We start from the raw sequence: 13,499 nt of genomic DNA, 5'->3' as shown, positions 1-13,499 counted from the left end.
TGTTGAGGGATGGGGCTATGCGGAGGGTTTGGTTGGTTAGATTGGTGAGGGATGGGGGCTATGGGCATGGTTGGTTAGATTGGTGAGGGATGAGGTCTATGGGCATGGTTGGTTAGATTGGCCAGGGATGGGGCTATGGGCATGGTTGGTTAGATTGGTGGGGGATGCGGGCTATGGGCATGCTTGGTTAGATTGGTGAGGGATGAGGTCTATGGGCCAGATTGGTGAGGGATGGGGCTATGGGCATGGTTGGTTAGATTGGTGAGAGATGGGGGCTATGGGCATGGTTGGTTAGATTGGTGAGGCATGAGGTCTATGGGCAAGGTTGGTTAGATTGGTGAGGGATGGGGACGATGGGCATGGTTGGTTTAATTGGTGAGGGATGGGGGCTATGGGCATGGTTGGTTAGATTGGTGAGGGATGGGGACTATGGGCATGGTTGGTTAGATTGGTGAGGGATGAGGGCTATGGGCATGGTTGGTTAGATTGGTGACGGATGGGGACTATGGGCATGGTTGGTTAGATTGGTGAGGGATGAAGTCTATGGGCAAGGTTGGTTAGATTGGGGAGGGATGGGGACTATGGGCATGGTTGGTTTAATTGGTGAGGGATGGGGGCTATGGGCATGGTTGGTTGAGTTGGCGGGGGATGTTTGGTTAGATTGGTGAGGGATGGGGACTATGGGCATGGTTGGTTAGATTGGTGATGAATGGGGACTATGGGCATGGTTGGTGAGGTTGGTGATGGATGGGGACTATGGGCATGGTTGGTTAGATTGGTGATGAATGGGGACTATGGGCATGGTTGGTTAGATTGGTGATGGATGGGGACTATGGGCATGGTTGGTTAGATTGGTGACGTATGGGGACTATGGGCATGGTTGGTTAGATTGGTGAGGGATGGGGACAATGGGCATGGTTGGTTAGATTGGTGAGGGATGGGGACTTTGTCCCAGGAGCTTGTTTTAAAACAAATGTGAGATATTTATGCAATTAATATGCCAAGCTGTAAAATCATTACATATGTTTGCTCTCCAAACAATTATAACATCAGCTCTCCTCTCTCTCTCTCTCTCTCTCTCTCTCTCTCTCTCTCTCTCTTTCTCTCTCTCTCTTTCGCTTTCTTTTAACCGCCCCCCCCCTCTTTTTCTCTCCCAACCACCCCTCTCTTCCTTCCTCCCCATCAATAGGACTGTGGAACTACATCCAGCAATGTTACCTGACCCCCCACCATGCCTTGTTCCTGTCACCCCAGATGTTCTCATACCATCGAACTGTATGACCAGCCAAGTATAGAGCACAATGGCACTCATCAGAGTTTGGCCAACTGCGCAGAGCCATAAGAGTGTGATCCCTTTGCACTGAATATCAGTTTGCACGTCAGAGACAAATCTCCTGCCTTTACCACCACTCTGACTCTGGTAACATAACGTGAGATGTTTTCCAGATTTTGACGCCAAATTCTCAATTATCAAAAGCGATTTCATCTTAGTAGTATTATTGAACATGCGTGTCATTGGTATGTGTGTGCCGTTGTATGTTTATACCGTTGTAATTGCAGCATAAGTAGCACATATGACATTCCCTCTGTTTCCTTACAGATGTTCAGCTGCCGCAATTTGCATTTGCCCTGCGAATCTCTGTGTACATTCGATCTGTGCAAGGCAAAAATTAATGTTTTTAGAATATTTTCTTTCAGGCCAAATGCAATGTAATGTAATACTGCGTTATGACCAGTAGATGGAGCTGAGGAACATAAGAAATAAGTATTTATTTTCTATGCTCCTCAGTGCCATCTAGTGGCTATAATGTAGTATTCAATATACTATAAATGTTCGTGTTTGCCTCTGTTAGAACAAAACGAACATTCACAGAGATTCGCAGGGTGAATAGCCCTGCAAATTATTTATAAATAGACCCCTAACTGTCGATCAGCATTTTATCAATTTCTACAGCTTAACCTTTTTTTTGAGCTGTTCAATTCTATTTCTTCGCTTCCTTTTACTGTATTTTGACACTTGAGGGAATACTATTTCATAGCCAGCTTTCTCCAGTCTGTAAAACCTTCTGGACAGTTTTTCACTGAAAAAATTGTCCAAAATGTTCCCCACCCTAAACCTATTCTAATCCATATTTAAAGGAAGAAGTTCATAAAGCTCCACCGATTTAAACTTTTCAAGCCAATCTTGTAGATGAGGATAAAAAAATAACCTTTTTTAATTGGGCGCCTAATCTCCTTAAAGTGCACCTGTCAGCAGACAAATTGCTGCAAAGGAAGATGATAGGAGAGGATAGAAGCTACTATTTGTCTTTTCTTTTTTGAGGTCTTAGAGTATTTTGAAAGTGGAAGGTTAAAGTGAAGCCGACCCCCACCTAAGATAACAACAGCGCTGTCTAAAAGTTGGTCCCTGTGTGGAGTCCGTTGAATTTTAGGCCCAGACTGTACTCTGGATTTTGACTTCTCTCCCAGCCTTCCTATTGTCATTGTCAGATACCAGAATCTTAGTGGGCAGAAGCGGCTTTGGCATCTGATAGCTGAATGATGGGACCAGAGGTGAATGGGTCGGGGTAGGAGGACATACTACATTTTGAACCAGTAGGTGCTGCATCGGCGAAGATACCACAAAATTGACTCTTTTAGTGTTGTAAAAGTGTCTTCTGTGCCCCTCTCTGATTTAACTTCACTTCATTTCTGGCTTTCCTTGTCTTGATGGCTTAGCTTCACCAACTACCATCTACTTGTCCGGTGAGGATGCCTTTACTGGCCATTGATGAGTCTCATTGGACACTGGAATGGCAAGGTTGAGACTTATCAGGTCATAAGAAATGCTTCCATCAGACCCTCTACATTGTTTGTCCATCATTTAGATGATGTCACATGTGATGCACCAACGCCCTACCTTAAGGGGTAGAGATGTGTCCTAGGTGGTGTCCTCTATGGTCAAAGTGGAAGAAGGTCTTCATGACTCTTACTTCAGATAGCAGCAGAGGATTCAGAACCTGCAGAATTTATTTCTAGTCCAGCAAGACTTTATTCACACGGACCTCAAAAATGGGCGTTTGGCCTACCGACTGCTATATGACTCAGTATTACACCTTCATTGGGCATTGCTTTCCACTGTGGTACACTCTCCCATGCATTTCAATTGCCTTCCTCAGTCAGGAAGTGTTGACCGCATTGGCCAATTGTATCTGCTATCATGGAGTTGCTGGTTGCTCATCTGCATTCATAATCTGCATGAACCTAACAGAAACTGCCTCCCTCAAGGTTGATTGAGTGAGGCGCGGCATATTTAAAGTGTAGCAAATCCCCTGGACTCAAAGCTCCTACACAACCTAACCTTCTATCACTGCCACATTCATAAGGGGAGTGGTTTAAAGGTGTGGGCAGGGCTTAAACCGTTGTGAAATACGCTAAAACCTTCAATGTGACCAAAACAGAAGCAGCGCCAGCTCTCTGTGCTTCTCGGCAGCTTGCTGTATGATGCAATGTAATAGGTGTTCATTAAGCTAGGCACCCCTGGGGGTCTCCGTGGGTCTTCCCAGGCACCATCTTGTGTCATGTCACACAAATAGGTATCACAGTGCCAATCCCACTGCCTGTGTCCCAACCTGATAGTACAGGTAAGTAGAATACTCTTAACTCTTGACCCAAATCGATTACATTTGTATCCACCCCTCTCATTGGTGGTGTTAGAACACTTCCTAGACCCCTGCCAGTGTAGCTGCACCGATCAGGAAATAATGAGAACTACATTTCCAACAAGAATGAAAATGGTTGCAATGTAATTTCGCGTTCAGACTATTGCGTTGCAGCACCATTGTAAATGAACCTACACAGCGCACCACAATGCACATGCGTTTCAGCACACCACAGATGGTTCACATTTGTGCATTCCAATGCATGACCCCCAGAAAAAAAGAGCAAGTTTGTTAAACCCTTTGTTGCGCTCCATTGACAGCCCATTCACAATGAATGCACGTTATGGTGAATGCGGTAGCACGTCGCAACAATGTGAATTGCCTCATGTGATCAGTGGAGCAGAAGGAGGGGTGTGTGTACATAACAGCGACCTCCAGGCCCACATGCTGCTAGTCAGAGGACAGATTTCAGCTAAAACAGATTTCTCCAGGTAGAAAGGACAAAGGATAAAGCGGACCTCGTGCCATATAGATTTGACCATGTTAAGTGTATGCATGTTATTTAGAGTGTATGTTTTATACTGCTACAGTTCTCCCCCCGCCCCCCGGCAATGTCTTTATCTTTCCTACTGCCCAGAAGGCCGGAACCATCGTTTTTTAGATATCATCCAGGGTCAGCATTTATGCTTGCATGCTTCTCTCTGCCTACAACAGGCTGATGGCATCATTTTCTCAAAGTCCTACTCTTAGCCTAGGCCCGCCTTTCTCAATCAGAGTTCCCGTGGCACCCTAGGGTGCCTTCTGGCTTCCTCAGGGGTGCCTCGAAATTTTGGCCAGCACCATGGAAACAAATGACGTTAATCCAGGAAGGGTGTAACCCATTCAAAAAAGTTCTCCTCCATCCAGGCCTGCTTCGCCTCTTGCCCTCTGCCATGCTGTCACAGCTGCGGCTCCTGATATGAAAGAAAAGGGGACTCTGATTTGAAGGGGGGCTTTTGATGTGAAAAGGGAACTCCTTATGTAAAGGGAGGCCTTCTAATGTGAAGGAGGACCTCTGATGTGAAAAGGGGGGTGCTGATGAGAAGGGGGGGGGGGACTATGGTGTGAAGGAAGGGCTCCTGATTTTGCATGGGGTCTCCGCTGAAAAATCATACCAGAGCCCTATCTGGGATAAGGGGGTGCTATGGACTTTGGAGGGGCAACACTTTTTTTACATTTCTGTTTTTTAATGTTTTAGATTGGGGTGCCTCAAGATTTTGCATACCTTTATAGGGGGCCATGATTGCAAAAAGGTTGAGAAACGCTGACCTGGGAAAAGTCACTTAGCTGGAGCTTAGGTACTGTTTTCTTAATGAACAAATAGTGTATGAATGCTTTATCCTTTAGGTTTTCTGTGTATGCCAATGGAGAATCCACTAAGGGTCCAGGAGACAGAACTTGTATCTCAGTAGCCCCATAGTGGATTCTCTATAGGAGTATACAGATCATTTGCATCGGTAAGCACCACTGGGATTGGGTGCATAATTGAACAACTCAGCCCAGCAATGTCTAGTACTGAAGGAGACATCCTAATACAAGAAGATCCTGATGGGGAAGAACCTCGTCACACCCGACCCAAGTTGAAAAAGTTGTTTTGGATGGATATTAGCTTCAAGATCTTTTCTGGTCTACCAGCCTGCACCAACCTCTGTATTCACTCGGTGGCACCTCCATGGAGGCAATCCATGTTATCGCACCAGTAGAGGGAGCGTTCCAATATATCCCAGAAATACCTTTGTGCAGGACTTCTTATTGACCCCCTGATGGAACTGGTACAATTATATGACTGTTATTTACACCTTATGCTCCCCTCCTCCCTGATCCATCTATGAGCCTTGAGCAGAGTTTCCCTTTAAGTGAATCCCGGAGACGGTGCAACCTTCACAACAGGCAGCTATGAACACAGATATGTTGTCGCCGTATCACTTTCTAACCGTGTGATTTCTATTATTTGTACATTTTTGTATGTGCTGCACACAATGGTGGCTTCTAATAAAATTGATACTGTCTTGTAATCATGCTTTGCGGTTGTTTTTGGGCGCACTTTTACCAGGTGGATATAACAGAAGCAGAGATGGAAGATTCCACTTTTTGGATCCTATAATATACTGGAAGCAATAATATGGCCCAATGAGAAGGATAAGCACCTGGAATGCATGGATGGGATTTGCCTGTGCTGTTACAGGTAAAGCAAGCAATGTCTGCCCTGTTATTGCACATTGGTCTATGGCAGGGGTGGGCAAACTCTGGCCCTCCAGCTGTGGCTAAACTACAAATCCCACCATGTATCTGCCTCTGGGAGTCATAACTGTGGCTGTCAGTTTTGCAATGCCTTGTGGGACTTGTAGTTCCACAACAGCTGGAGGGCCGGAGTTAGCCTACCTCTGGTCTAGGACATACAAATATTTTATATATATATATAGTTTTTTTCCGTTTCTGTTTTTTTAAAAGGCTTTGGATGGGGCTTTCCATACACCATTGTAAAACCCAACCCCAGCATTTTTGCAATGGTAGACTGTGTTTCCGGTATGCGTCTAAAGAGCGTGCCTTGAAATAAGTTAGTACACACAGATATAATAAAAAATAAAAACATTTATTATAAAAAAAAGTATGAAACACAGACTAAAACATTGAGCTATAAAATCTTTCATGTAACTCAGGGAAATGACGGCTTGAAGGGAAATATTCACATTAGGATGTTCTATGTACAAAAGGTACACTGTGGTCAGCGGTAGAGTAAGACTAAGAAGAGGAACAGGAAGAAATCTATTAATTTGAAGTGCAACTGAAGCCAAAACTTTTTGTTTAAGATTTGGATGGAGTTAAGAGGAATTAGAACGTTTGTCAAGTTTTTATTGCTGGCTATGTCCCCGTTAGGAAGATTCACCCTCTCTGTGTCCTGGTGAACGTTATGAAAGTGAAAGAAAATCCTGAATTGCGGGTTGTCATCAGAATAGGAATAGATGCGGAATCTTGCAATGGGGACACTAGTTCTGGTGACCACCTGTGATTTCCCTTCACTTTGGAGGGATTTCCTCTTACTTCTTCTTGTGGTTATCGGAAAGGAAGTGAAGGGAAATCTCCCCAATGAGACACAGGTGGCACAAAAAAGCTACTAGGGGTTATATTTATCCCCTGCTCTTGGCTTCATTTCTCCTTTAATGCTAGGCTGTCCGCCTCTGGCCTTGAGATCAGTCCACCAAGACACCTCTGTTTTTGGTAGATAGCATTGTATCGCATAAACTACCAATTCTTGAGGTGATATCTCTGTACCTGGGTTCCCAGCCTTAACCCCGGCCAGAGCTTTGTATTTCTGAGCTGGTCCCACTCTCCTTTATGGTTTTATTTTACATTATGGGGCATAGAGAAGCAAGAGCGATGGGCAGCAAATGTAGGAATAACAGTGGGGAATCTACCTAGTGGAGTCCATAACAAGTCAATGGATGACAATGGCATCAACACGTGACACGGAATACAAGTTTAGAAAAACTTTCCCTTTAGGGCCGGTGCAGACCTGAGCGATCTGGGATCACACGGTCGTGCACAATTGCAGACAGCGAATGCCGTGCGGCCCCATTGATTATAATTGGGTACATCCAATCGCAGAAAAATTATACAAGCACCTTTTTTTTTGCGATACACGACCCGCAGCTGTTTTAGCCGTGATTGTGTTTGGATGCACGGGCGGAATCACGGCGGGAACCGCGTGATTTGGCCTGGCACGACTGGGTTGGCATTAGAAAATAATGGCACCCATAGCGCGATCTTCGATGATGGGCGACTCCGTGACCACACGGCATACGTAGGTGTTCCCCAGCCCTTAAGGGTAACAGCACAAAACCCCATGGATTGATGGCACTAGTAGTAGATGACTGGAGTGTACAATTCTGCTATGAGCGGCGCCGTTTGCAGTCACTTCGAGCTCCCACGCTGATGGGGATACCCGGTGAGGAGTGCAGCAGGATTCTGGAATACATGAAGTGTACAACTGGCACGTGCCAACTTGCCTCTGATTCACCTTTTGAGTGCATTGTTTATAGTGCTGCACCACTCACTTTTACGGACTACAGATATCATTCACAGCAATCCCTGCCCCCCAGGAGCTGACAATTTAATGTCTCCACCTCAGTCTGATAACTTCACATTCTAGGGCCAATTTTGGTGAAAGCCAATCAATGTTTTTGTAAAAGGAAAATGGAAATACACCCTACAAACACCAGGTTAAAAAAAAAAAATCTTGACTCTCTGGAGTGGAATCCCCTTTAAAGTAAATCAGTCATGAAAAAAGGTTTATGGACTACCACTGCGAGCTACTGAAATTAGTAAATGCCTGGCCGTCTCTGGACCTTCATGAGTCTCTGGCCTGGAACAAGTTTGCAGCAGCTGCAGTCTATTACTTAATCAAGGTAAGTGACCCAAGTGTCAGAAGACAACCAAACAACTAGCAATGCCAGATAGGGATCAGCTGTGATAGCCCCTGTATATCTCTCATCACAGCGTTCCATGGAGGAGGACACAAGTTTGGAGGCTAATGCATTGTGATAATCTACAAATCTCTGATCGTCCGGCACTGCTACACGGCAAAGACTTGTGTTCTATATGTCTCTAGAACCCACTGACCACATTCATTATTTACAGCAACATTCGGCAGTGTTCAGCTCTGATATAATACAGTGTTGGTATATTTACAGTTCATGTTATAGATAAAAGTCCATAGTCTGCTGGAAGCTAAAGTCAGCCTAAAATCATAACTTAGGTATGGATGGACGATGTTGGTCAGAGTCACTAACTCCTTATATCTCTCATAAAGGACATCCCAACCTCTTTAGCCCCTTAACCTACCTTACTTTAGAATCCCCCCCCACCCACCAGGTGCCTACTTACCTCTTCCTGACACTGATGACCTCCTCTGGTATGTACAGTTCCTGAGCAAATATCATCTTCAGTGCTAAGAGCACCTGCAACGTAAGTCCCTATAGACTTGAGTAGAGCTAGACTCTCTAATGTAGGAGAACATCCTTATTCAAGTCTATCTGGAGTTACTGCACAGGCATAGATAACACAGAAGAATATTTCTGAACAGAGGGCACCACCATCAGCAGGAAGAGGTAAGTAGGCACCTGGTGGGTGGGCGAGTGTAGGGAGGGTTCTCTCCTGGATCAGGTTAAGGTGCTAAGGTGGGTGAAGTTTCTGCATTTTGTAAACCAACGAACAAGAAAACAGGCAAATAGAGACCCCTTTGTATTGGTGAAGCAGGCGGGTGCAGCTGAGATGTTTGGCTTCCGGTAGATATTTACAGGGTTATTCACAAATGGGTGAAGAGTTTGGTGAAGGCAGGAGAAGGGAACCATCTAGGACAACATAGCTGAACTGGAAAGTGAGCTGAATTGGAGAATTTTTCCAAATCAGATAATTTGGCCTAGATTGTTTCCTTCTCCTGCCTTCTCCAAACTCTTCACCCCTTTGTGAATAACCCTGTGAGTGACTCAACCATCCAGGGTTCATCCATAACCGAAATGCCAGTTTGAAGTGGCCTAATCCCCCACTGTCCTGTAAAGCTGCGGTTCTCTTGAATGTTTACTTCCATTGTCTAAGTTCCATCCTTCTTAGATGAGGAAAGCTTTTTCTGGTCCACATGTATATATATCAGATGAGTCCATATCTTCCATCATGAGGACCAGTTACTAGCACTGGGAGTAAACAGGGGCCGGAAATTGACCACAGAGGCTGTTTTGGTAAATATTGGGTGAGGGAGGAGGACTTTCCTCCCCAGATTCAGACATCAGAAGGTAGGCATACTTCAGAGGCTGGCGAGGGGGAATGGAGCGAGTCCTGGGGGATAAGAGCCCATCACACGTCTCTAAAACTGTATACTCAAAACTGGAAGCGGGACTCGGTGTCCCCTCCTCTGAATTTAGGGAGTCCTCTCTGAAAATGGCCCTAGAGCTAGGTGGACCTTTAAGTTTCATTATCTCAGTGCCGGCTGTGGCTGGCTCTTCTACAGCAGTCGGCTGCCTGATGTCCTCTGGATCCCTTGGTCTTCCCTCTGTCCTCATGGTCTTCTCATCTGCTGGGCTGAACTGAGCTCTCTGTACATTGTCTTGTCTTGTAGATACCATCCATGCAAGTAAAGGAGGTAGAATATTCTCATCCAGAGCAACATAGCTGTCTTTTGGTGGTAGTGGTACAGGAGGCAAGATAGATGGAGGAACATTGGGAAGCTCTGATAATACTTCCAACGTTGTAATGGGACCTTCATGAAAGATATTTCTTGAGATCCAGGTAAGGTATGAGTCTGTCTGGCCTAGCCATGTCTGCAAATGAATAACCGAGAAAATACCTAATTAATACCCAAATGATGTAAACAGGGAACATTTCGCTTTACCTATTAAACTTTCTGATCAGCATGCTTACCTTGAAATTTCCTTTATGGGTGGTGTAGAGTTCCTTGAAGTGGTGTTCAGGAGTTGGGATATCTGGCCACATCTTTCTCTTGAGGAACCTACAAGGACAGACATGAGTCAGTGATGAAGTGTGCGGCATGCAGGTATCATACACAACTTCTTCAATGGTTTCATTTACCTTCTTTGACAAACAACCACTATGAAGATGGACATTAGTACCACAAAGCCGGCAAAACCGAACATCAGCATGTGAATCTCATCAAATCCTATAAAAAATACAAAATGAATGATTAGTCTTTTTTCTTTGTTATTGCCAAACCTGTACGGTGTTATAGTTTTTATTGCTGGCTGTGTCCCTGTTTAGGAGGAATTGGGCTGACATGGGGATCTGGTTTTATTCTTCTTCCTGAGCATTCTGTGGCTCAGTATGCAAACGTTTGACTCTGTGCTGCAAAGCTGGAGCTTTGCCTTACCTCCAATGCCCCAATCTGTAAGCTATCCTATATATTCCATACTCTGGACTGCCGAATACCATACATTGTGCTAAAAGTTACTTTTTTGGGCCTGCCTCACTCCATACACAGTGCTCTGTAAGTGGCATACTCTGGACCCCTCCATTCCATAAACTGTGCTTTAAGTGATGTACTCTGCACGCCTCCACTCCAAACACTGTTCTGTATATAACATATGCCAGTCTGCCACCTTCTGTATACCGTGCAGTTCATAACATACCCCACAATGAACACTGTGCTGTACATTATACAATATAATCCATACTGCTAATCATCACTATATCGTCATATTAAAAGGCAGAAGTCATTTGTAATACTGAGACTTCATTAAGGTCCATTCAATGACCACACAAAACTCCTTTGCTTGTATAGGAACAATGTATATGACACACTCACCATTGGATGTCTGAAAAGTGGTCATGGCCCAAACACTCCAGTACCCATTGTATGGTTCATCTGCTTTCGTTCTCACATTGATTGTGTACACAGCATCTCTTTTCACTTTCTCCAGGAAAAGCATCACATAGCCGTCCTCTGAGCGCACCTAAAGTGAAGAGATTACACTGTCTATAAAGCGATACTAAAGCGCAGGCTGGGTGGATGGATGCCACAATGTGCTGTGAGATATGGTCCTTGTCTGCAATTTGTATTAGTAAGTCATTTTCAGTGAATCAATGTAAGGATTACGGTGTAATAGAGGAGCAGCAAACTACAAAACTGTCTAGTGCAGGATCAGCTTCTCTTCGAGGCATATAAATTGCTTTTGACGACATCTCAATCATGACCATAGCCTGAAAAATCCAGACATATCAGACAAATCCTCATGTATATGGATGTCTTCAGACAGCCCCAGCCAGACAAATCTTGGAGGAGAGAATCCTCAACATCTCTAGCTGCTTGTACTGTGAAGTAATTAATTCTCAAAGATCCACCTGGCCTGACCCTTTGCCTGTTCTTGATGATCCTTGTTATCCACCTGCCCTGACTCTTTGTCTGTTCTTGATGATCCTTGTTATCCACCTGCCCTGACTCTTTGCCTGTTCTTGATGATCCTTGTTATCCACCTGCCCTGACCTATTACCTGTTCTCGATAATCCTTGTTATCTTCCTGCCCTGACCTTTTATCTGTTCTCGATGATCTTTGTTATCTTCCTGCCCTGACCTTTTGCCTGCTCTCGATAATGCTTGTTATCTTCCTGCCTTGACCTTTTATCTGTTCTCGATGATCTTTGTTATCCACCTGCCCTGACCTTTTACCTGTTCTCAATGATCTTTGTTATCCACCTGCCCTGACCTTTTACCTGTTCTCGATAATCCTTGTTATCCACCTGCCCTGATCTTTTACCTGTTCTCGATAATCCTTGTTATCTTCCTGCCCTGACCTTTTACCTGTTCTCAATGATCTTTGTTATCCACCTGCCCTGACCTGTTGTCTGTTCTCAATGATCTTTGTTATGCACCTTACCCGACCTTTTCCCTCTTCTTAATGATCCTTAATATCCACCAGCTCTGTTCTTTTTGCCAGCTCTGTTTCTTTTAGTTTAAATAGGGCCATCTATTCAGAGAAGCTGCATCACTTCCGGTGCGCCACATTAGCACGTTTCCACGCACACGTTCGTTGAGTGCGCATGCGCAATAGCGCCCATTTCCCGTAAATGCGGGAGACAGGCTACGCACATGCGCAGAAGTACCCGCATGACCAGGTATAGTCTTACACTCCCACAGCTGTGTGCAGTGCTGCTTCTTACTCTCCCAAATGGCAGTGGCCTCCAGTGCAGGGGACTTCAGGACACTGATACAAATACAGATTCAGATATTTATACTAACAATACCAATTGTGATTAGACTATGAGTTCAGTGGTAACACCTTTATAGACACTAGGAGAAGTCTCAAAACGTGATTAACATGCTACAAGTCAAACTGAAAGATAAATGATTTAAGTACCTTTGACTTTTGAAATATCATGGAGTTCTGCCCTTTGTCATTCGTATAAACGACTTCGTACATCAAACAATCTTTGAGGATCAGATCCTTCACTGGGTTCTTGAAGGTGATCAGCAATCCCAGGGGGTTCCTCTGTTCTCTCACTGTGATATTACTCGGGGGCTCCAGGTAGACTGAAAACAGAGGGCTACGTGAAACATTTGTACTTCTTTTCACAGAGAGACGAGGGTGATGACATCATTTCACAAACATGGAGCCTTTCTATCCATGAAGAAAACTGAGAATTGTGTCTGCAATGGTGGCCAAGAGGGAAGGCATGAGAAACGTTTCCCATCTGACCTGTCTGGCTCTAATCTTTGGATATGGGCACCAACGCCATTCAATACACTACAAGGAGCATAGTGCCAAGTGCAGTTCCTACAGCTGTCTCTGTCTTGCACTGGTGTGATTTTAACAAAGTAAGTTATGAGGAACTGAGCTCCAGAAGAAGGCAGAGGGCAAAGAACTAGTCACCAGCATTGCCTGTGGTCTCCCTACAGATGACCCTACACCTGAATTATAGCACAGTACTTCCTGGCATGTCAGTGTGCCTAGGCAGTCCTGTGCCTACAGACTCATAGCTGTATATCTGCAGTATGAGATCTAAGGCACTGCTGCCTCGGACTGCCAGCCTCAGGAGATTTGGAGTGAGATTTGGTGATCTCATTACTGTGCAGCTCATTGCTCTCCTTGGTGAAGGTGCAGACCCAAGAAAGCAAAGTCCTGCCTTTTTCAATAAAGCTGCCTCCACATAGAGATATTGTGCAGAACAAGGCAGGGTAAGACAGTATTGGGGAAAGAAAAGCTGCGTGAAGACCACAAGCAATGCTGGTGACCATAGGAGGACGCGCCCTATTGCATTGGGGTGTGCACACAAAAGTACAAACACACACGTGTATATATATAATATATATATATA

The 13,499-nt window shown here is 44.7% G+C and overlaps 2 protein-coding genes across 3 annotated transcripts in view; one reads left to right on the top strand and one right to left on the bottom strand.

Moving 5' to 3' along the window:
- The window catches only part of PLPPR2 (phospholipid phosphatase related 2), a 16,118-nt gene extending 14,518 nt beyond the window's left edge, over positions 1-1,600 (top strand). Inside the window, exon 8 of one of the 2 annotated variants that reach the window (XM_018571739.1) lies at positions 1,190-1,600. In XM_018571739.1, coding sequence (XP_018427241.1) covers positions 1,190-1,295 — 106 coding nt within the window. In that variant the 3' untranslated portion in view covers positions 1,296-1,600. The remainder of the gene's footprint in view (positions 1-1,189) is intronic. The other variant, XM_018571740.1, reaches the window with a different exon arrangement.
- A 7,675-nt stretch (positions 1,601-9,275) lies between these two features.
- EPOR (erythropoietin receptor) overlaps positions 9,276-13,499 on the bottom strand; it is a 12,478-nt gene continuing 8,254 nt past the window's right edge. Inside the window, exons 4-8 of the mRNA XM_018571737.1 lie at positions 12,542-12,714; positions 10,993-11,140; positions 10,304-10,350; positions 10,095-10,262; positions 9,276-9,994 (exon numbers count right to left, since the gene is read on the bottom strand). Coding sequence (XP_018427239.1) covers positions 9,365-9,994; positions 10,095-10,262; positions 10,304-10,350; positions 10,993-11,140; positions 12,542-12,714 — 1,166 coding nt within the window. The 3' untranslated portion in view covers positions 9,276-9,364. The remainder of the gene's footprint in view (positions 9,995-10,094; positions 10,263-10,303; positions 10,351-10,992; positions 11,141-12,541; positions 12,715-13,499) is intronic.

The sequence above is a fragment of the Nanorana parkeri genome, unplaced genomic scaffold (assembly GCF_000935625.1).
Source record: "Nanorana parkeri isolate BGI_ZX_2015 unplaced genomic scaffold, ASM93562v1 scaffold1825, whole genome shotgun sequence".
Lineage (NCBI taxonomy): Eukaryota > Metazoa > Chordata > Amphibia > Anura > Dicroglossidae > Nanorana > Nanorana parkeri.
The sequence above is the reverse complement of the archived record's forward strand: the minus strand, read 5'-3'. Positions and strand labels throughout refer to the sequence as shown.